Source organism: Coregonus clupeaformis, chromosome 20 (assembly GCF_020615455.1).
Source record: "Coregonus clupeaformis isolate EN_2021a chromosome 20, ASM2061545v1, whole genome shotgun sequence".
NCBI classification, from domain to species: domain Eukaryota; kingdom Metazoa; phylum Chordata; class Actinopteri; order Salmoniformes; family Salmonidae; genus Coregonus; species Coregonus clupeaformis.
In genome coordinates, this window is record NC_059211.1 from 37283720 (window position 1) to 37307654 (window position 23935).

Consider the following 23935-nt stretch of genomic DNA (forward strand, 5'->3'; position numbering starts at 1 on the left):
ATATGATGGTTATTATATCAATATTTGCGCAGAAAAGGCCCCGTGTAGCATGGCGCTTGCAACGCCAGGGTTGTGGGTTCGATTCCCACGGGGGGCCAGTATGAAAATGTATGCACTCTAACTGTAAGTAGCTCTGGATAAGAGCGTCTGCTAAAATGACTAAAATGTCAAATGTAAAAGCGTTTCCACTGACATGTCTCGTATAATTCATTTTACCAACACACAAATATCCCACCTTGTCAAGCGTATTTTGTTTTGACGACATTTGAAAAGTTTACCGAAAGATGTAGGCCTGTCATAACATTTTTTGTATCCTACGTGTACTTTATGCCGCGTTCACATGCTACTCGGAACTAGGAAACTCGGAAATGTCCGACATGGTAACTGGTTGTAGTTATACATGTGCTGTATTCAACGAATCAGCAAATCGGCTATTTCCGAGTTTCCTAGTTCCGACTACCATATGCACGTGGCATTACTCGCATAAAAAAAAAAGGTTGAATGTAAACCTGGTTAGTGTCATCCAAAAGTTGCACAATCAGGTGTGACTACTTCAGATTTGGATATTTTGCTTATCGTAATGGTGACGCGTCCCATGTCAGAGCTTCCAACTCAGCTCGAGCAGAGGAAATGGCCCTTAGTAAGTCACTACTTCCTGGTCGCTACCTGATCCTATTGGTGTACCACAGTACTGCCCTAATGCTATTGGCCGAGAGGAGAACCCCAGGAAAGCTTAGCAAAGGCGAACAGCGTAACAGCAACAGAAGACAGCAAGCCAGGAAGAGGCGGCAAGGGGACGACTAAATGAAAATTCACCTAGCTACATCGACTGTCGTTTTAGGAAAGTGCCACCCTCCCCTTCAATATTTCCAGTATTTTATAAGCAACAAACGTTACAGTTAAAAAATAGGTCGCTAGTAAAATCCTAAAATAGCGAGGATGTTGGTCCCCGCGGGAAGATAATGAAGCGGTTGCGCGTTTTGTTCGTGTGCCTCATTGTAGCTCTCCTTTGCTGGTAAGCCCCTCTTAATGCTTTTCATTGTGTGCTAGCAAAGCTAGCTTGATATTGACTGTCACGTTACGCCGAACAAATGTCATAACTCGAAAGCAGCATTGGAAAGCTGTTAGTTATACTGATATTATGACCATGTCCTTTCGTGGTGTGGGATGCTTTTTTTCCTCTCGCTGTAGTCATTTTTCAAGGTAAAAAATATGTTGGCTAGGTCGCATCGTCAAGGGGGTGTGACTGGCTAGCTAACGTTAACATAAACTGGTGACAATATAAAATAACACTGACAGATGTTGCTAACTATTTATAGATTATTCCATCCTCCCATATGTTAAGCGAAGCTAGCCAGTAGGGTACCCCATCAGCTAACTAGCTAGTCTGTTTCCTCAACTCAGCCGTACATGGCTTGTCAGGCACCCCAATAATAAACATGTTTCTTTTAGTTGGTTTGACTAACAGTTACTGAGCATTATGCTTTCCTCCTAACTAGTTATAGCAGCTAGATATATTAGAAGGTGGACATCTACTAGTATTTACTATTTTACATAAGGGCTCTTGATGCAGTAATTAGACTAAAATCTATAAATCAGCTATCTAGCTGTAAAACTTTCTAGCCATTTGCTTGTCTTGTGTTCTTACCGATGCACAGAGGTAACACTGACAGGTGGTGGATTATCACTAGTCGTGGTCCTGCATTGGTTAACCACTTATGAGAGCCACTGACGCAGCTAACAATACCCAGGACTGGTTACAAGGTGATTACATGGCCAGTATTATGCCAGCTTTCTCCAAATGGGTAGCTACGGATTGGACGCCAGATAATGTGATATAACCAAAGATTTTTGGTGTCCATTACTGGGCATTACGTAAAACCCCCATACCAACAGCCGCCATATATTTTTCAACTAACCTGTTCTTGGCGATTACTTTCTTCATTCTCGATTCGGTGAGAAAGTATCTCAAATGTCAGTTTACAGTTGCAGGTGGTTCTACGAAAACCAGTGAAAAGAAAGCTATTAAATCCATGTTTTGCCACACATCTAGCATTTCCCAGCATCTTTGCAGGAAACAGTCATTTCTATGCGACGCCGCCATGTGTAGAAATAGATGAGAGTGCGACCAAAACAAAGATCTACACACATGCAAGTGGCATATCTCACTTGATACAAAACATTAATTTAATATTTTTCTGAATTTTCTATTGTTTTTGTAAAACCACATGCAACTGGAAACGGACATGTCTAAGATACTTCTTTCACCAACTCAAGAACAAAGAAAGTGTCGCCAAGAACAGGTTAGTTTATAAATATATGTCAGTTGTTTGTATGGGGCTTTCCTGTAACTGCCAGTAATGGACAGCAAAACTTTGTACACCAGATAATGTGATTTAACCAATCTGTAGCTACAAGATAGGCTGAGTGACTAGCATTAGACAACTAGCTAGGGTTGTCACGATACCAGTATCGCGATACTACAATACCCGACTTTCCATGGCAAAAAGGAAAACGCAAAGCAAACTATACTATTTGGTCCTTTAAAAAACCTACTGTATGTAAAATATTGTGTGCTATAGCTTGGAAAAGAAACGTGATTCTGGGTGACAACATAAAGCTGCTTGTTTCCAACATTAGGACTGTTTTCCTCAAGAAATTAAGTCTGCTTCATGTTTTGTTTCCTTTCCACAATACTGCTGAGTGATAACCCTAAGCTACACAGCTTGAAAAGAGACTACAGCAATTTAGTAGTAGCCAACAACTAGAGTAGCCTACTATTACTAGTAGTTCATATTACTATACTAGTAGTAATTGTTGTCACTTTGGCTAGTAGAAAGACCAAGTCAGTCCCCATTGTCCTCTATCTTGCTTTGCCTTGGTCAATGATAAAGGTTTTGTTTGGTGTTTGTTCACTGAGAATCTATACTGTCTGTACTCTTTTAGCAGTCCAGCAGTTAATGTTTTACACACTATTGAAAGGACCATTATGGTTTTCTATAATATAAATATGTGACTGCAGTATGCCACCTATCAGTAAAGTGTTGATTTGAGTATTGGTGCTGTGAGATTGATTGCATGTAGTTAAATAAATGTCTTTACTGTTCTCAAACATGCTTTTGAACTGTAAACGGACAGACTAGATGTATTTATGACTCAGGAGTTAAAAGGCTTTCATTGTTCTGCGCTTGCGTCAAAGTGAGTGAGGTTGTAACTTGTGGCTCCATTCCCCCCTAAGGTGAGGTTAGACTATAATAAACAGACGTGAAAGGGTATGGCAGTGGGTTTTACCTTGGGAGAATCTCAATTGCATGCTTCTCGCGTCCTCTCCTTGCGACCTTAAAATGTATGCACGCATGACTGTAAGTCGCTTTGGATAAAAGCGTCTGCGAAATGGCATATTATTATTATTATTATTATTCTCAAAACCCATTGGATGAGAAAGCCAGAGGTCCATCCTCCAATGAGTTTTGAGAAGGAGGAGAGAGGACCTGAGAAGTAGGCTATGCAATTGAGTCTCTCCTTGTCTGTTTTCTTGTGGAGTTGAACTTCTACTATTTTATTTTGGAAATCACAGCCCACACTAGTGCCAGAGAGCTGTACTGTCTCAGTACACTGTACTGTCTCAAATAAGATATACTTTGTCTTTCCATCTCTACCCGTCTCCATACCAACTCAAGCACCTATTTGTAAGAAGAAAATTGAATAATTTGTATGAAATCATGTACCATTCCTTTGTCCCATGTATTAGTGCTGTCTTGAGCCTTTCAAGCTTCAGCTGATTAGCTTTAGGCCGTTGAGTTTTAAGTGCTGATGTTTTATTCATCATGACATGGCTGACATAGTTTTGTTCATTAATAAATAAAACACAGAAATCAACTGATGTTGAGTCTTCAGCCAAGCCTGATGACTTCTGAGAAGTCTTGCTAATGGCAAACTGAGATTATATAGCTATACAGTACCAGTCAAAAGTTTGGACACACCTACTCATTCCAGGGTTTTTCTTTATTTTTACTATTTTTTACATTGTAGAATAATAGTGAAGACATCAACTATGAAATAACACATATCGAATCATGTAGTAACCAAAAAAGTGTTAAAGAAATCAAAATATATCTTATTTTAGGTTATTCAAAGTAGCCACCCTTTGCCTTGATGACAGCTTTGCACACTATTGGAATTCTCTCAACCAGATTCATGAGGTAGTCACCTGGAATGCATTTCAATTAACAGGTGTGCCTTCTTAAAAGTTCATTTGTGGAATTTCTTAATGTGTTTGAGCCAATCCGTTGTGTTGTGACAAGTATACAGAAGAAAGCCCTATTTGGTAAAAGACCAAGTCCATATTATGGCAAGAACAGCTCAAATAATCAAAGAAAAACGACAGTCCATCATTACTTTAAGGCATGAAGGTTAGTCAATCCGGAAAATGTGAAGAACTTTTTGGTTCCAACCGCTGTGTCTTTGTGAGATGTAGTGTAGGTGAAAGGATGATCTCCGCATGTGTAGTTCCCACCGTGAAGCATTGAGGAGGAGGTGTGGGGGTGCTTTGCTGGTGACACTGTCTGATTTTATTTAGAATTCAAGGCACACTTAACCAGCATGGCTACCACGGCATTCTGCAGCGATACGCCATCCCATCTGGTTTGGGCTTAGTGGGACTATCATTTGTTTTTCAACAGGACAGTGACCCAACACACCTCCAGGCTGTGTAAGGGCTATTTTACCAAGAAGGAGAGTGATGGAGTGCTGCATCATTTACATTTACATTTTTAGTCATTTAGCAGACGCTCTTATCCAGAGCGACTTACAGGAGCAATTAGGGTTAAGTGCCTTGCTCAAGCGCACATCGACATATTTTTCACCTAGTCGGCTCGGGGATTAGAACCAGCGACCTTTCGGTTACTGGCACAACGCTCTTAACCACTAAGCTACCTGCCGCCCCATCAGATGACCTGGCCTCCACAATCCCCCGACCTCAACCCAATTGAGATGGTTTGGGATGAGTTGGACCGCAGAGTGAAGGAAAAGCAGCCAACAAGTGCACAGCATATGTGGGAACTCCTTCAAGACTGTTGGAAAAGCATTCCAGGTGAAGCTGGTTGAGACAATGCAAAGAGTGTGCAAAGCTGTCATCAAGGCAAAGGGTGGCTACTTTGAAGAATCTCAAATATAAGATATATCTTGATTTGTTTAACACTTTTTTGGTTACTAAATTATTCCATATGTGTTATTTCATAGTTTTGATGTCTTCACTATTATTCTACAATGTAGAAAATAGTCAAACTAAACAAAAACCCTTGAATGAGTTGGTGTGTCCAAACTTTTGACTGGTACTGTAAATGTCATTTATTAAGTTCTGTACCACTAGTTAGGTTCCTAGATTGAATTTAGTAATTAACTAATTGGTTAGTTACGCTAGTTTCTTATTCTGTGATCCTGATTCCCACCTAACTCGTGTTTTGAGCCTGTGGTCTATTTTGGTACACAGCCCTGGTCTCTCAAATTACAGTGCATATAAGACCACTGAGTATCCTAATCATGTTATGGAAAAATAATTATTTAAAATAATTTGATGGATTTTAATCATCTTCCCAGGTGAGTTTGACGCAAATATACCTGTTCACTCCCATCTCCCTCCCATACAGTAGGTAATATCCGTAGGCATACACAACCTGACTCACTTACTGACATTAATCAGAATTCCTTCATGTGCGTTAGTGAATAAGGTGTGTTCTGGTAAAGCCTGGGGAGTTTAGAGTTTGTGTGCATACGTGTGAAATACCTCCATAAGTCTGGTTCATCCTTGGGAGCAATTTCCAAACGCCTGAAGGTACCACGTTCATCTGTACAAACAATAGTACGCAAGTATAAACACCATGGGACCACGCAGCCGTCATACCGCTCAGGAAGGAGACGTGTTCTGTCTCCTAGAGATTAACGTACTTTGGTGCGAAAAGTGCAAATTAATCCCAGAACAACAGCAAAGGACCTTGTGAAGATGCTGGAGGAAACCGGTACAAAAGTATCTATATCCACAGTAAAACAAGTCCTATATCGACATAACCTGAAAGGCCACTCAGCAAGGAAGAAGCAACTGCTCCAAAACTGTCATAAAAAAGCCAGACTACGGTTTGCAACTGCACATGGGGACAAAGATCGTACTTTTTGGAGAAATGTCCTCTGGTTTGATGAAACAAAAATAGAACTGTTTGGCCATAATGACCATCGTTATGTTTTGGAGGAAAAAGGGGGTTGCTTGCAAGCAGAAGAACACCATCCCAACCGTGAAGCACGGTGGTGGCAGCGCTTTGCTGCAGGAGGGACTGGTGCACTTCACAAAATAGATGGCATCATGAGGACGGAAAATTGTGGATATATTGAAGCAACATCTCAAGACATCAGTTAGGTAAGTTAAAGCTTGGTCGCAAATGGGTCTTCCAAATGGACAATGACCCCAAGCATACTTCCAAAGTTGTGGCAAAATGGCTTAAGGACAACAAAGTCAAGGTATTGGAGTGGCCATCACAAAGCCCTGACCTCAATCCTATAGAACATTTGTGGGCAGAACTGAAAAAGCGTGTGCGAGCAAGGAGGCCTACAAACCTGACTCAATTACACCAGCTCTGTCAGGAGGAATGGGCCAAAATTCACCCAACTTATTTTGGGAAGCTTGTGGAAGGCTACCTGAAACGTTTGACCCAAGTTAAACAATTTTAAAGGCAATGCTACCAGATACTAATTGAGTGTATGTAAACTTCTGACCCACTGGAAATGTGATGAAAGAAATAAAAGCTGAAAGAAATAATTCTCTCTACTATTATTCTGACATTTCACATTCTTAAAATAAAGTGGTGATCCTAACTGACCTAAAACAGGGAATTTGTACTAGGATTAAATGTCAGGAAATGTGAAAAACTGAGTTTAAATGTATTTGGCTATGGTGTATGTAAACTACCGACTTCAACTGTAGATAACCAGCCAAACTACACAATATACACGCTAGTTAACTATTTAGCTGTTAACATGTATTCATGTTATTGTCATGTCCGATGTCCTAAAATAACTTTCCACCGGCGCTCTTGTATAATCCCAAATAGCTGACATGCAGTTGATATGGGTGCACAGTTGATGAAACCAATGCTGCATACTCCGGTTGTAAAACTGTCTCAAGCGCTTAAAATTGCCTCAGATTCTTCTCTATTCAATACTGGCCATATAATTCTCACAAAGTAAAATAAATATTCCTAGAATAGCCAAATTGACAAGTAACTCCTATGCTGTCAAGAGCTCCCCTGAACACTGAATATTTTAACCTTACAAATAGATAAACATCTTTAGTTAGCTACCTCGCCCACCTTAGCCATTTGAGCTCTGGTTCGTTGAGGGAATTATTTTATAAAGACATTAAGTATTTGGTTGTAATTGTAATGTTGCAGGGTGGCCAACCATCCTGCAGGAGCTTCCAGGAGAGATACTGGGTGTGCAGGCTTTTGCTCCAGCCCTGCTCGAACACACCACATTGTAAAAAATCACCTGCTCAACAGGACCTTGTTAAGCTGACTGTTGTTTGAGCAGGGTTGGACACCCAGTAGCTCTCCAGATGGAGGGTTGACGGACCACGTGTTTTATACAGTAGCCTATCAGTGCAGTATTTTACTTTAGGGGTGGGGGGTTAACTGACTTGCTCAAGACCACAACAGCAGGAGATACTGTATAATACATTGGATTGTTAAGTGGTTCCCTGCATCATACAACACAATTTTCAGTCACCTTTTTGGCCCATGGTGTAACATAACTTGAGCTTTTTACAAGTAAAAAATCAGTCATACTCATCCAAAAGTGGCAAAGCAAAGTATAGTCAAGCCCTGTATTGGCTTTGCTTGATTGCCCTACCAATGCTTTGTTTTTCAGACCATTTAAAAAATATACACTACCAGTCAAAAGTTTGGACACGCCTAATCGTTCCAGGGTTTTTCTGTATTTTTACTATTTTCTACATTGTAGAATAATAGTAAAGACATAAAAACTATGAAATAACACATATGGAATCATGTAGTAACCAAAAAAGTGTTAAACAAATCAAAATATATTTTATATTTGAGATTCTTCAAAGTAGCCACCCTTTGACTTGATGACAGCTTTGCACACTCTTGGCATTCTCTCAACCAGCTTCATGAGGTAGTCACCTGGAATGCGTTTCAATTAACAGGTGTGCCTTCTTAAAAGTTAATTTGTGGAATTTCTTTCCTTCTTAATGCGTTTGAGCCAATCAGTTGTGTTGTGACAAGGTATGTGGGGTATACAGAACATAGCCCTATTTGGTAAAAGACCAAGTCCATATTATGGCAAGAACAGCTCAAATAATCAAAGAGAAATGACCGTCCATCATTACTTTAAGACATGAAGGTCAGTCAATACGGAACATTTCAAGAACTTTGAAAGTTTCTTCAAGTGCAGTCGCAAAATCCATCAAGCGCTATGATGAAACTGGCTCTCATGAGGACCGCCACAGGAATGGAAGACCCAGAGTTACCTCTGCTGCAGAGGATAAGTTCATTAGAGTTACCAGCCTCAGAAATTGCAGCCCAAATAAATGCTTCACAGAGTTCAAGTCTTCATTGTCGAGTTGCTGCAAAGAAACCACTACTAAAGGACATCAATAAGAAGAGACCTGCTTGGGCCAAGAAACACGAGCAATGGACATTAGACCGGTGGAAATTTGTCCTTTTGGTCTGGAGTCCAAATTTGAGATTTCTGGTTCCAACCGCCTTGTCTTTGTGAGACTCAGTGTGGGTGAACGGATGATCTCCGCATGTGTAGTTCCCACCGTAAAGCATGGAGGAAGAGGTATTATGGTGTGGGTGTGCTTTGCTGGTGACACTGTCTGTCTGTGATTTTATTTAGAATTCAAGGCACACTTAACCAGCATGGCTACTACAGCATTCTGCAGCGATATGCCATCCCATCTGGTTTGGGCTTAGTGGGACTATCATTTGTTTTTCAACAGGACAATGACCCAACACACCTCCAGGCTGTGTAAGGGCTATTTTACCAAGAAGGAGAGTGATGGAGTGCTACATCAGATGACCTGGCCTCCACAATCCCCCGACCTCAACCCAATTGAGATGGTTTGGGATGAGTTGGACCGCAGAGTTAACGAAAAGCAGCCAACAAATGGTCAGCATATGTGGGAACTCCTTCAAGACTGTTGGAAAATCATTCCAGGTGAAGCTGGTTGAGAGAATGCCAAGAGTGTGCAAAGCTTGTCATCAAGGCAAAAGGTGGCTATTTGAAGAATCTGAAATATAAAATGTTTTCATTTGTTGAACATGATTCCATATGTGTTATTTCATAGTTTTGATGTCTTCACTATTATTCTACAATGTAGAAAATAGTAAAAATATAGAAAAACCCTGTGTCCAAACTTTTGACCGGTACTGTATATATTTCAACATTTGAGGTAGGCTACAGTGAGGGGAAAAAAGTATTTGATCCCCTGCTGATTTTGTACGTTTGCCAACTGACAAAGAAATGATCAGTCTATAATTTTAATGGTAGGTTTATTTGAACAGTGAGAGACAGAATAACAACAACAAAAAATCCAGAAAAACGCATGGCAATAATATTATAAATTGTTTTGCATTTTAATGAGGGAAATAAGTATTTGACCCCTCTGCAAAACATGACTTTGTACTTGGTGGCAAAACCCTTGTTGGCAATCACAGAGGTCAGACGTTTTTTGTAGTTGGCCACCAGGTTTGCACACATCTCAGGAGGGATTTTGTCCCACTCCTCTTTGCAGATCTTCTTCAAGTCATCAAGGTTTCGAGGCTGATGTTTGGCAACTCGAACCTTCAGCTCCCTCCACAGATTTTCTATGGGATTAAGGTCTGGAGACTGGCTAGGCCACTCCAGGACCTTAATGTGCTTCTTCTTGAGGCACTCCTTTGTTGCCTTGGCTGTGTGTTTTGTGTCATTGTCATGCTGAAATACCCATCCACGACCCATTTTCAATGCCCTGGCTGAGGGAAGGAGGTTCTCACCCAAGATTTGACGGTACATGGCCCCGTCCATCGTCCCTTTGATGCGGTGAAGTTGTCCTGTCCCCTTAGCAGAAAAACACCCCCAAAGCATAATGTTTCCACCTCCATGTTTGACGGTGGGGATGGTGTTCTTGGGGTCATAGGCAGCATTCCTCCTCCTCCAAACATGGCAAGTTGAGTTGATGCCAAAGAGCTCGATTTTGGTCTCATCTGACCACAACACTTTCACCCAGTTCTCCTCTGAATCATTCAGATGTTCATTGGCAAACTTCAGACGGGCCTGTATATGTGCTTTCTTGAGCAGGGGGACCTTGCGGGCGCTGCAGGATTTCAGTCCTTCACGGCGTAGTGTGTTACCAATTGTTTTCTTGGTGACTATGGTCCCAGCTGCCTTGAGATCATTGACAAGATCCTCCCGTGTAGTTCTGGGCTGATTCCTCACCGTTCTCATGATCATTGCAACTCCACGAGTTGAGATCTTGCATGGAGCCCCAGGCCGAGGGAGATTGACAGTTATTTTGTGTTTCTTCCATTTGCGAATAATCGCACCAACTGTTGTCACCTTCTCACCAAGTTGCTGGTCGATGGTCTTGTAGCGCATTCCAGCCTTGTGTAGGTCTACAATATTGTCCCTGACATCCTTGGAGAGCTCTTTGGTCTTGGCCATGGTGGAGAGTTTGGAATCTGATTGATCGATTGCTTCTGTGGACAGGTGTGTTTTATACAGGTAACAAACTGAGATTAGGAGCACTCCCTTTAAGAGTGTGCTCCTAATCTCAGCTAGTTACCTGTATAAAAGACACCTGGGAGCCAGAAATCTTTCTGATTGAGAGGGGGTCAAATACTTATTTCCCTCATTAAAATGCAAATCAATTTATAACATTTTTGACATGCATTTTTCTGGATTTTTGTTGTTGTTATTCTGTCTCTCACTGTTCAAATAAACCTACCATTAAAATTATAGACTGATCATTTCTTTGTCAGTGGGCAAACGTACAAAATCAGCAGGGGATCAAATACTTTTTTCCCTCACTGTATATGATCACACTGGTAATAGATCAGTTGTTGTATTACTTGTGAGGCACAGCTGAGTGAGCATACATTAAAAAAATTAGCATTTTATTTTACTGGGCTGATGGTGACTGCATCTGATGGTCAGTCTCAGCGGAGGGAGAGAGCAGCAGACTGATGGTCCGCCTCTCAACATCCCTCCACTCTCCTTTTCCTCCTCTGACGCTGACCATCTTCCAGCTGATGGCGAAACTCGAGTTTCTGCCTCCTGCACAAATTAATGTTGTTACTCCTATGAACAGAGAAAGTGAAATATTCCTTGATATAAAAAAATACCCAAGCCGCTAATAATAACAACGCAAGCCTATCGATACACTTTCCTACTCATTCATTACAGCTGCAGTGCTGGTTGTAGCGAGAGTGGTGTTGAATACAAAGTGTTGACAGTGCTGAGTACGAATTTAAACATGAACTCGCTTATAAAAACAGCAGCTCTTTGCTGTATTTGTCTTTCTCTAGTCATGGTTCTAAAAGTTTTGAAATCTCACAGTATTAACTTTGCTGTAGCTTTCTTTTACGCCTGCTAGGTTACTTCAGACTTGGTAATCTGAGCCATCCAATTGGCCAGCAGTAGGCCTATAGTGGGGCCGCCGGGAAGGCAGAGTTTGTACCTACAGACACATTAAATGTTTCAAAATGTGAACACTTCGCCTACCAGACACGCAGGGTAGCTGAACCAGGTGCACCTACCGTTTTTTTTACTGAAAAGTTTGGTGATCGATTAGGAGATCGATTAGGAGATTAGGAGATTGACCACTGGGAAGACTGGCCGCTGCTCTGGTCGTACAGCCTGTTTTCTGCACACCAGCCCTCTGCTAGAGAATAGGACTATAAGAAGGGAGATCAGTCTTTGCAGTGTATTGTGATCCCCGTATGCACACTACACACAAATGTTTGAATTTCTCTTACTAAGACATACACTGGTAATACTAGGAGGAGAAAACTCTTCCAAGGCAGATTGGGTTCCCAGTTTGGTGGTTGCCTGCTTTCATTATCCCACAGCATACCTAATTACACACATGCTTGCTGGCTTGATTACTAATGCAAACCCTTTAGCGTGCAGCTATTGGCTTCTCACCTCTCTGTGCCAATTATCACACCTCTGGCATGGAAAGGACAGGCAGTTTTTATCATAGCAGGGAGTTTGTAGGAGTTGTGCTTACCTCCAGTGTTGGAGATGGGGGGCCTGGTAAGGGTGAAGTGTGTTTGTATATGTGAAGGCCCGCAGGGATTCTCGTCACATTTCACCTAACAACCAGTAAGGCCCCATCAAGTTGCCCTGGAAATGCTTCCTGGAGCTGTGAGTCAGCTCATTCACCCACCATCTTATTTACTTTTGCTTTGTTACACACACACTGTGCTGTTTTACATTTCTACAAAGGCTATGAATGGTTTTCAAGACCTGAAATGGCTGCGTGGACTCTGTCCGCTATAGGGTAGGAAGAGACCCTCCTGGGCACTCAGTAACTAGCTGTCTGTGTTCAGAGGGGCGTAGCAGCGTATGTATATGTTCCACTGGGTTCACAGTCAACAGCAGAGCTGTATACATTAGCCCAGACCATTAACGTCAGCAGCACCGAGCTAAAGCACACACGGCTGCTCATGGAAACATCGGCTTTCAGTCTGCTAGGCTATATGCACACATTTAATTTCAAGTTCCTTGGTGTCCACATCACCAACAAACTATAATGGTCCAAACACACCAAGACAGTGGTGAAGAGGGCACGACATCACCTTTCCCCTCTCAGGAGACTGAAAAGATTTGGCATGGGTCCCCAGATCCTCAAAAAGTTATATACAGTGGGGAGAACAAGTATTTGATACACTGCCGATTTTGCAGGTTTTCCTACTTACAAAGCATGTAGAGGTCTGTAATTGTTATCATAGGTACACTTCAACTGTGAAAGACGGAATCTAAAACAAAAATCCAGAAAATCACATTGTATGATCTTTAAGTAATTGCATTTTATTGCATGACATAAGTATTTGATCACCTACCAACCAGTAAGAATTCCGGCTCTCACAGACCTGTTAGTTTTTCTTGAAGAAGCCCTCCTGTTCTCCACTCATTACCTGTATTAACGGCACCTGTTTTGAACTCGTTACCTGTATAAAAGACACCTGTCCACACACTCAATCAAACAGACTCCAACCTCCACAATGGCCAAGACCAGAGCGCTGTGTAAGGACATCAGGGTTAAAATTGTAGACCTGCACAAGGCGGGGATGGGCTACAGGACAATAGGCAAGTAGCTTGGTGAGAAGGCAACAACTGTTGGCGCAATTATTAGAAAATGGAAGAAGTTCAAGATGATGGTCAATCACCCTCGGTCTGGGGCTCTATGCAAGATCTCACCTCGTGGGGCATCAATGATCATGAGGAAGGTGAGGGATCAGCCCAGAACTACACGGCAGGACCTGGTCAATGACCTGAAGAGAGCTGGGACCACAGTCTCAAAGAAAACCATTAGTAACACACTATGCCGTCATGGATTAAAATCCTGCAGCGCACGCAAGGTCCCCCTGCTCAAGCCAGTGCATGTCCAGGCCCATCTGAAGTTTGCCAATGACCATCTGGATGATCCAGAGGAGGAATGGGAGAAGGTAATGTGGTCTGATGAGACAAAAATATAGCTTGTTGGTCTAAACTCCACTCGCCGTGTTTGGAGGAAGAAGAAGGATGAGTACAACCCCAAGAACACCATCCCAACCGGTGAAGCATGGAGGTGGAAAAATCATTATTTGGGTATGCTTTTCTGCAAAGGGGACAGGACGACTGCACCGTATTGAGGGGAGGATGGATGGGGCCATGTATCGCGAGATCTTGGCCAACAACCTCCTTCCCTCAGTAAGAGCATTGAAGATGGGTCGTGGCTGGGTCTTCCAGCATGACAACGACCTGAAACACACAGCCAGGGCAACTAAAGAGTGGCTCCGTAAGAAGCATCTCAAGGTCCTGGAGTGGCCTAGCCAGTCTCCAGACCTGAACCCAATAGAAAATCTTTGGAGGGAGCTGAAAGTCCGTATTGCCCAGCGACAGCCCCGAAACCTGAAGGATCTGGAGAAGGTCTGCATGGAGGAGTGGGCCAAAATCCCTGCTGCAGTGTGTGCAAACCTGGTCAAGACCTACAGGAAATGTATGATCTCTGTAATTGCAAACAAAGGTTTCTGTACCAAATATTAAGTTCTGCTTTTCTGATGTATCAAATACTTATGTCATGCAATAAAATGCAAATGAATTACTTAAAAATCATACAATGTGATTTTCTGGATTTTCCGCCTCTCACAGTTGAAGTGTACCTATGATAAAAATTACAGACCTCTACATGCTTTGTAAGTAGGAAAACCTGCAAAATCGGCAGTGTATCAAATACTTGTTCTCCCCACTGTAGCTGCACCGTCGAGAGCATCCTGACCGGTTGCATCACCGCCTGGTATGGCAACTGCTCGGCATCCGACCGTAAGGCGTTATAGAGGGTAGTGCGTACAGCCCAGTACATCACTGGGGCCAAGCTTCCTGCCATCCAGGACCTATATACTTGGCAGTGTCAGAGGAAGGCCCAAAACTTTGTCAAAGACTCCAGTCACCCAAGTCATAGACTGTTCTCTCTGCTACCGCACGGCAAGTCTAGATCCAAAAAGCTCCTTAACAGCTTCTACCCCCAAGCCATAAGACTGTTGAACAATTATTCAAATGGCCACCCGGACTATTTACATTGACCTACCCCCTTTGTTTCTACACTGCTGCTTCTCGCTGTTTTATTATATATGCATAGTCACTTTACCCCTACCTACATGTACAAATTACCTTGAATAACCTGTACCCCACACGGTACCAGTACCCCCTGTATATAGCCTCGTTATTGTTACTTTTTATTACGTTTTTTACTTTAGGTTATTTAGTAAATATTTTCTTAACCAACAATGCAGTTCAAGAAATAGAGTTAAGTGCTTGTAAGTAAGCAGTTCACGGTAAGGTCTACCCCTGTTGTATGTGTCAAATACAATTTGATTTGAATATCGTAGCACCCTCTTGAATTCCCAAATTTTCTCTACATTGTATGGCAGTGAGTGAACACCCTGCAGTCTATTCTTGGCTTATTTCTTTTTTTCATTTTCTATTCTGTTCTTTCACATTAGATTCCTATACATTGTGATATATCTAATTTGGGCAGACACAGTGAACCGTGTGTGTTGAGAGAATCTCGTTCTCATCACAATCTTTCAGATTATAATGTAGACTATCATCACTCATTAGATAATTACCTGTTCAACTTTTGTGGTTACAGGGGGGAACCCGGGGTCTTAATACTAAGGAACTTCCAGCTCAATTGATTGGAACATGTGGTAGGCTTATGCAAGTTGCAACCCCAGTTGTGGATGTGATTTCCGCAATGGCCACACACAACTGAACTTCACAAATTTGCTGGATAAAACCTAAAATAACCCTTCAGGCAAAGTTGAGATGTTGACAGTATTTACACTGACTCTGAGTTTGAGCGTTAGTAATAGTATGACAACACCAGTATATCCCAGGCCGGCTCATCCAACCAGTTTAATTTCTTATCTATAGGCTGAGCTGTGCTGTATGGCGGTTTCCATCCTTGTGGCCTCCTCCTATATCAGGTTTACCCTATGTATGCCCTTCGGTGTCGGAACACCTGCCTTATCTATATGGTGAAGGAGGGGTTTTCAGTCAATACTTCAATCAATAGTTACTAAGCCAACTGATCATATCCACAGGTTTAGCAAATATATAGTTTAGATAGGCCTAACCTTTAGAAGGCGAATGACTTTGCCCCCACGTATATCTGTGTCACAAGTTATTATATTATTATTATTATTAAAAATATTAACAAGTTATAGGCCTAAGGCTATAGCCTATATCAGTGACATATTGCTGAGGGGATTCCATGCCTTACCCCACATGGTTTCTAGTGAGCAGCAGAGCAGACCCAGGCTAAAAACAACTATTTACTCTTCAAGGGCCTATAGGCCTCTCCCTTCCTCATACGCATGACATGCACAAACACATGCAACACAACAGTAAGTATAGGCAAGCAGTGTGTGAGTAGAGGGCCTCAGTAAAAGGTGTGTATGTGCAGGGCTCTACAGTGCGACCATTTTACTCGCATATGCACCTCAATATTTTGCTGTGCAACCTGAAATGTACATTTAGGAGCACCAGTGCGTCTAGAAAAATGTAAGGATTAAAATGTTTTTCATTGTCCTCCTAAATGTATTTGTGTGCCTACATTTTTCAACTTAGGTGCACAAATAAATAAAGCGCCTGTTTGGCAGGTAGCCCTGTTCCATAAGCTGCTCCTCATATGTTGACCCCCTAGCAGGGGTCTGGACCAACAGTTGTCATCAGCTGGTAGAGTTTCAGATCAGTACACAGGCAACTGTTGGGGAGACTGGGAGCCAGAATGGCCTTCGTTGACCACGCAGCTCTTATAGCCATGGGGATGGAAAGGGAAGGGAATGCAAGGCCACGGACCCCCAGGCCCTAGCTAGCTGTGGGTTAGAAGGATCCTTGCTATAGAAATCCATTAGCTCACCACCAGCTCCCTCTCACTAGCTCCCTAATCAATATTGTCCTGTCTAGTCCCAATGAGTATGTTGATTTATGATCCATGTGTCGGTACACCTGAGCCTCTCTGTCTCTGTCTTGTGGCCCTAAGCTAACAGAGACTCTTCTTCTGTGACTCCCTGGCCATGTGACTACTGGTGTCAGAGATGGAGAGAGAGCAAAATAAGAGAGCAAGAGAGATAATGCTGGTATTTCCCCCCGATGATGACATTAATAACTAATAAACTGCAGATGTCTGAATGAGGCTCTGTCATCATGGCAGTCTCTCAATTGTCTGACATACTGCTGCAGAAAGACTGACTCATTTCACCTCTACCTTACCTGTCACCCTAGACCCACTTCAATTTGCTTACCTCCCCAATAGATCCACAGACGATGCAATTGCCATCACACTGCACACTGCCCTATCCCATCTGGACAAGATGAATACCTATGTAAGAATGCTGTTCATTGACTATAGCTCAACATTCAACACAATAGTACCCTCCAAGCTCATCATTAAGCTTGAGGCCTTGGGTCTGAACCCCGCCCTGTGCAACTGGGTCCTGGACTTCCTGAAGGTCGCCCCCAGGTGGTGAAGGTAGGAAACAACACCTCCACTTAGCTGATCCTCAACACTGGGGCCCCACAAGGGTATATGCTCAGCCCACTCCTGTACTCCCTGTTCACCCATGGCTGTGTGGCCAAGCACGCCTCCAACTCAATCATCAAATTTGCAGACGACGCAACAGTAGTAGGCTTTATTACCAACAATGACGAGACAGCCTACAGGGAGGAGGTGAGGGCTCTGGGAGTGTGGTGCCAGGAAAATAACCTCTCACTCAACGTCAACAAAACAAACGAGATGATCGTGTACTTAAGGAAACAGCAGAGGGTGCACCCCCTATCCACATCGACGGGACCGCAGTGGAGAAGGTAGAAAGCTTAATGTTCCTTGGTGTACACATCACTGACAAACTGAAATGGTCCACCACACAGACAGTGTGGGGAAGAAGGCACAACAGCGCCTCTTCAACCTCAGGAGGCTGAAGAAATTTGGCTTGGCACCTAAAACCCTCGCAAACCTTTACAGATTTCCAATTGAGAGCATCCTGTCGGGCTGTATCACCGCCTGGTACGGCAACTGCACTGCACGCAGCCGCAGGGCTCTCCAGAGGGTGGTGCGGTCTGCCCAGCGCATTACTGGGGGCAAACTACCCGCCCTCCAGGACACCTACAGCACCCGATGTAACAGGAAGGCCAAAAAGATCATCAAGGACATCAATCACCCGAGCCACTGCCTGTTCACCCAGCTATCATCCAGAAGGCGAAGTCAGTACAAGTGCGTCAAAGCTGGGACCGAGAGAATGAAAAACAGCTTCTATTTCAAGGCCATCAGACTGCTAAATAGCCATCACTGGCACATTAGAGGCTGCTGCCTATAGACTAGAAATCACTGGCCACTTTAAGAAATGGAACACTAGTCACTTTAATCATGTTTACATATCTTTCATTACTTATCTCATATGTATATACTGTATTCTATAATATTCTACTGTATCTTAGTCAATGCCGCTCTGTCATTGCTTGTCCATATATGTATATATTCTTAATTCCATTCCTTACTTAGATTGTGTGTATTGGGTATATGTTGTGAAATTGTTAGATATTACTGCACTGTCGGAGCTAGAAGGACAAGCATTTCGCTACACCGCAATAACATCTGCTAAACACGTGTATGTGACCAATAACATTTGATTTGACTCAGATTAGTGGAGAGAACACAGTCACACACACATCCGTGTACAGGTAATGTCCTAAAGCATGGCTCAGAATTTGTGTCATCAAATGCACATGCGGTGAGCCAGCTTTGCCCAACCCTCTCCTCATCTCGTAGCAGTTTTAACAGTGCTGTGTAGAGAAAAGCAGAAAATCCTGTATGATATCCTAAGCCCTTTGTTATTGTCATTAGGTAATGCCAGTGTGTGTCATATTTAACGGTTTGTAAAATCCTATTTCCTTGTTTGGAGTATAGAGAATTGAGACTCAGAAGGGAGAGTTTGGTCTGGTTTAAAGTGAAGTTGTTTAAAGGTTGCTGCTACTGAGATGGCATTAGTCCTGCAGACAGCATGCTTATTTCTCTTCCTTTTCTTCTGTTCTCTGTGGCCTCATCCCTCTCTCTCCTCTACTCCACTCTCCTCTTTCTGAGGGAAGTTACAGCAGAAGGCTTGGTCTGTTTCCATGTAGTTAGTTATGAACACCAACATTAATCACAACTCATTGTTGTATTTGTTCTCAGGCCCCTTTTACGCATCCCTGCTTGTTTGTTTACGTAATGTGGGGTTTGGCCAAATCAATTTTTGCTACAGTTAATCGAAACGGAGGAACAACTACACTCAGTGGCCAGTTTATTAGGTACAGCCGTCTAGTGCCTCCAGAACAGCCTGAATTCTTCGGTGCATGGAAACATTGCTCAGTTCATATCAAGGGACCCAACGTGTGCCAGGAAAACATTCTCCACACCATTACACCTCCGCAACCAGCCTGTACCGTTGACACCAGTTAGGATGAGGCCATGGACTCATGCTGCTTACGCCAAATCCTGACTCTGCCATCAGCATGACGCAACAGGAACCGGGATTCGTCAGACCAGGCAATGTTTTTCCACTCCTCAATTGTCCAGTGTTGGTGATCACGTGCCCACTGTAGTCACTTCTTCTTGTTTTTAGCTGATAGGAGTGGAACCCAGTGTGGTCGTCTGCTGCAATAGCCCATCTGTGACAAGGACCGACGAGTTGTGCGTTCCGGGATGCTGTTCTGCACACCATTGCGCCGTTATTTGCCTGTTTGTGGCCAGCCTGTTAGCTTGCACGATTCTTGCAATTGTCCCTCGACCTCTCATCAACGAGCTGAACTGGATGTTTTTTGTTTATCACACCATTCTCTGTAAACCCTAGACACTGTCATGCGTGGAAAGCCCAGGAGGCCAGCCATTTCTGAGATACCTGAACCGGCGCGCCTGGCACCGACTATCATACCACGCTCAAAGTCGCTTAGGTCATTCGTTTTGCCCATTCTAACATTCAATTGAACTAAATGCCTCGATGCCTGCTTTTATATAGCAAGCCATGTTCGTGAACGGGCTGGTGTACCTAATAAACTACCCACTGAGTGTATATCCTTATTGCTAAGGATGATATTAATCATGAATGTGAGTGCTGGTTCCAACAAGCCTCTGGGAAAAGGTTGATAACTCATATGCAAACGAGTCGTGATAAAAAAAAACCTGCTCAGATGAAAGAGTTTGAGTCTGTATGTGACTCAGAATTCAACTCTGATGATCATGTTTTTCTTCGTTCCAGCCATCGCTTGTTATTATTAGTGATGGGATATTATTTTTGCGCTAGTTGGCTGTACCTGCACCAAAACTCCAGTATTCTTCCTTCATAGCATGTTCTCCATCTTCTTTTTATTAAATAGGGAGCCAATTTGTTTTCAGCACTTTTTCTTTCCATGACTGCTCAAACACGTTTTTGCATGGCTCTCTCTTGTCCTTCTGCATATGGCGAGCAATATGTTTGGAACATTGAATCGCAATAAAATTACAGTATCGAATCGCAATACGTATAGAATCATGAAAATCGCACTACATAGCGTATCGACACCGAAGTATCATGATAATATCGTATCATGAGATCCTTAATTATCGGAAAGTGTTTCTGTGTGATTGACTGTCTGTGTCCGTCTGTTATAGTACCAGCAGGGCTAGAGGCAGCCCTCTTGAGCCGTATGGTTTAACCAAGGGAGACAGAGATGGACTGGGACTGTGTGTCTCTGTCTGTATTGTTCTTGACCAGTGGCCGTGGAGGCTGTAGGCAGGGCACACAGATCCCCATCTCTCTCTCTGTGGGACAGCCAAACAGGGTGAGACGGGGCCAGGGTGCCCATTCTGTCCAAAACCCCCTGCTATATAATGCCTCAAAATGACAGAGAACTTTAGTCTACCCGTCATTCAGTCCGCCTGAGTCCATTCTTTCTGAGTAGGTGGGGGCGACGAGGACTGGTCCATGAGCTGAGTTTCTTAGACTATGTTTTCCTTTCTCTCGCTCTCCCCCTCTCGTTGTTTTTGTACATTATAAGCAATCAGCAACACTCTATGCCAAGGGTGTATACGTCTGGAACTGGGGGTCCACAGACAGAACTGGTGACAGTACAGCAACTTCACTTGTTTTTGTGAACCATGTGGCTGTCTGAAATCTGCTTTCAGAAAGTATAGTTTTCAAAATACTAAATTAACGCTGTTTTCGTGTGTGGCATTCAACATTCAAATTCAGGACTGTAAGCAAGCAGGATCTTGCTTTCTTGAGTTTGCGGTCCATCATACACACTGTAATGCTATAATTTTGCCTCTGGCAGTTAGTAGTTCTGGAGATTGAAACTGTTTATTCTGTGGTTTGATACTGGTAAATCTAGGTGTGGATTGTTCATTTTATTAGGTGGGTAGGACTGTAAGTGCTGTACTGGCTTTTATAGGGCACTGTTTATTTTTTCTCTACTGTACTTGGTGGCTGTGTGAGGTTTATAGGGAAAGTTAAGGGTTGGGTTAAGTTTGTAATATCTATGGTAAAGAAAATTATGGTGAGGCGAGGGATGAAGGTGTGTGGGTGAATGAATATCACATGGTCATTTTGAGGGACTGATTTGCCCCTGTCGTCCCTCCTTTCTCCCAGCAAACTCCTTTTCTTCTGCTCTCTGTAGAAACTCTGAGCTGTTTCATTTTGCCCCCTCCCCCACTCCTCTCAGCACTGACTGTTTACCACAGCTAGCTCTAAACCAGCCACTCTCCTCCATGTCTCTCCCTGTATCTGTACATCTTTCCGTCCGTGAGAGTGTCTCTCTGTGTGCGCATGTGCGTCTGTCTGATATCTGAGGCGTTTGTATGTGACATCTGTGTGTGTGTGTGTGTGTGTGTGTGTGTGTGTGTGTGACACATCTGTGTGTGTGTAGGAGGGAGCTCTTTCCACCAGCGGTGCAGTATCCATGTTCTTTCTGTACATTGTGTACTTTCAGCTAATTAGGTCATGCTTCGAGGAAATGCATACACAAAGAACCGTCCAGTCATCTCATCCTGTTTCCCTATAGCTTCTAAAGATGAATATTTTGTAATAGAGTTGATATACAAAGACCTCTTGTCTCCCCACCCTGCTTTTCTATTGCAACTAAAGCACTGTCTTGAACTACACAGCTGTACATATCTATAGGTTAACGTTTATATAGAGACTATACAGAAAGAAAGCCTCAACCTGTCCAACTAGCTTTCAGCTTGTAAAAGGAAACAACCTGTCTATCTCTCTACCTAGATATCTATCTGTAGCCTATGTAGAGTTTAAACAGACAACCGCAAGCCTCTTGTTATGACTTGCTGTATGTATGTGAAGCTGTACATAAACATATTGCATACATATGTAGGGCTATGATGGTCTTGGAATTTGAGGTTATGGTAATTGGCCAGGCCAATGTACACAGTCACCGACAACCAATTTATTTATTTACTGGCAAGCAATGAAAACGTGCATTGCATAAAAGAAAGTACACGCATCCATTTCTTTAAAATAAAAACTGAAGTGCCATAGCCTATAGCGTTCTACACCCCTGATCGAGCATCAAACGACAGTTGGAAAGAGGTTGTAGAACGTTTAATTGACAGACTAAAGTTAGCAAAACAATTGCTTATAATCATTAGTAAACACTAAAGTTAAAACATTTTTAAAAATCCCAAAATGAATATAAGCCTATTTAAATGGTTTTGACAGTTATTTTATTTTCATGATGGTCTTCATCCATAATTGTCAATTACATGGTTATTAAATTACAATCACAGCCCTAAACATATGTATATTGATGTAGGGGCCTATTGTATGTACAGGATTATAGAGTAGGAAAATCAATAGTTATATATCGCAAAATTATTTTTGGACAATATTGTTATCGATATTCGACTCAAATTATCTTATTTATTGCTACTGTAGGTAGCATTAGCTAGCGCATGGCGGCTGTACCTCCGCCAAAATAGTGAGCCAACATGTTTTCAGCACTTTTATTTCCCTAACTGATCAAAACTCATTTTCTCATGCTCTCTCTTGTATCTCTGCAGCAGACATATAGTGAGCAATATGTTTGGAACATCATCGCAACTAAATTGCAGTATCGAATCTCAATACATATAGAATCGCAATACATCGGCACCCAAGCATCGTGATATCATATTGTGAGGTTCCTGGCAATTCCCAGCCCTATTATAGAGTGCGTCTGCGCTCTACAGTAGAAGGTGAAGTTTTCTATAGTAAAAGATGTAGGCTGTGCGTAGTACAGGTAGGGCTTGGAATTACCAGGGACCTCATGATTCAGTACGATATTATCACAATACTTTGGTGCCGATACAGGGTTTCCGTTAGCTGTTAATAACCGGTTTTGGCCTATAAAAAATGCAAAAGATGATAAATGAAATTGCCGCCGGCCAATTGTCCAGGAGAAGAAAAAATCCCATTGCGAAATAATGCTTTATAGCCTATATTCATTGATTTGAAATACCAATCTATAGAAATACTTTTGACTGGTCATGCTTATTGGTCTATAGGTTCATTTGCATAATTTTGTGGAATTAAATTGGAGCGTGCGTTGGCTACAGTATATTTGTTATGTATCTTATTTATCACACCCGTACAGCATACAGATACAGAGCCTTTGAGCAGAAAATCTGTCAGACAGCAGGAGAGCTGCTGCTGCAATGGAAGGCAGGCTTCATCAGCACGTCACCCACCACTTTGCAATGAGCTGGAGGCAGTAGGCTATGCATTTTTAAAACAAATACTTAATTGTTTGAAACCTGAAAGTTTTAATACATATTATGAGGCATTTCTTACCTTGCTTCAAAGTAGCCTATTAGATTTTTATTTTTTATTTTTATTTCACCTTTATTTAACTAGGCAAATCAGTTAAGAACAAATTCTTATTTACAATGACGGCCTACACCGGCCAAACCCGGTCGACGCTGGGCCAATTGTGCGCTGCCCTATGGAACTCCCAATCCCGGCCGGTTGTGATAAAGCCTGGAATCGAACCAGGGGATCTGTAGTGACGCTTCAAGCACTGAGATGCAGTGCCTTAGACCGCTGCGCCACTCGGGAGCAGATATTTTAATCTCTGTCACATTAAACCGCTCGCCTGTGCGGTGCCCTTTTGACAT

At 42.6% G+C, this 23935-nt stretch overlaps 1 protein-coding gene across 4 annotated transcripts in view; it reads left to right on the top strand.

Annotated features, from left to right (window-relative positions):
* Positions 1 to 757: 757 nt before the first annotated feature.
* LOC121533338 (SUN domain-containing ossification factor) overlaps positions 758 to 23935 on the top strand; it is a 73224-nt gene continuing 50046 nt past the window's right edge. For all 4 annotated transcript variants that reach the window (XM_041839174.2, XM_041839175.2, XM_041839176.2 and 1 more), the window contains exon 1: positions 758 to 1015. In XM_041839174.2, coding sequence (XP_041695108.1) covers positions 963 to 1015 — 53 coding nt within the window. In that variant the 5' untranslated portion in view covers positions 758 to 962. The remainder of the gene's footprint in view (positions 1016 to 23935) is intronic.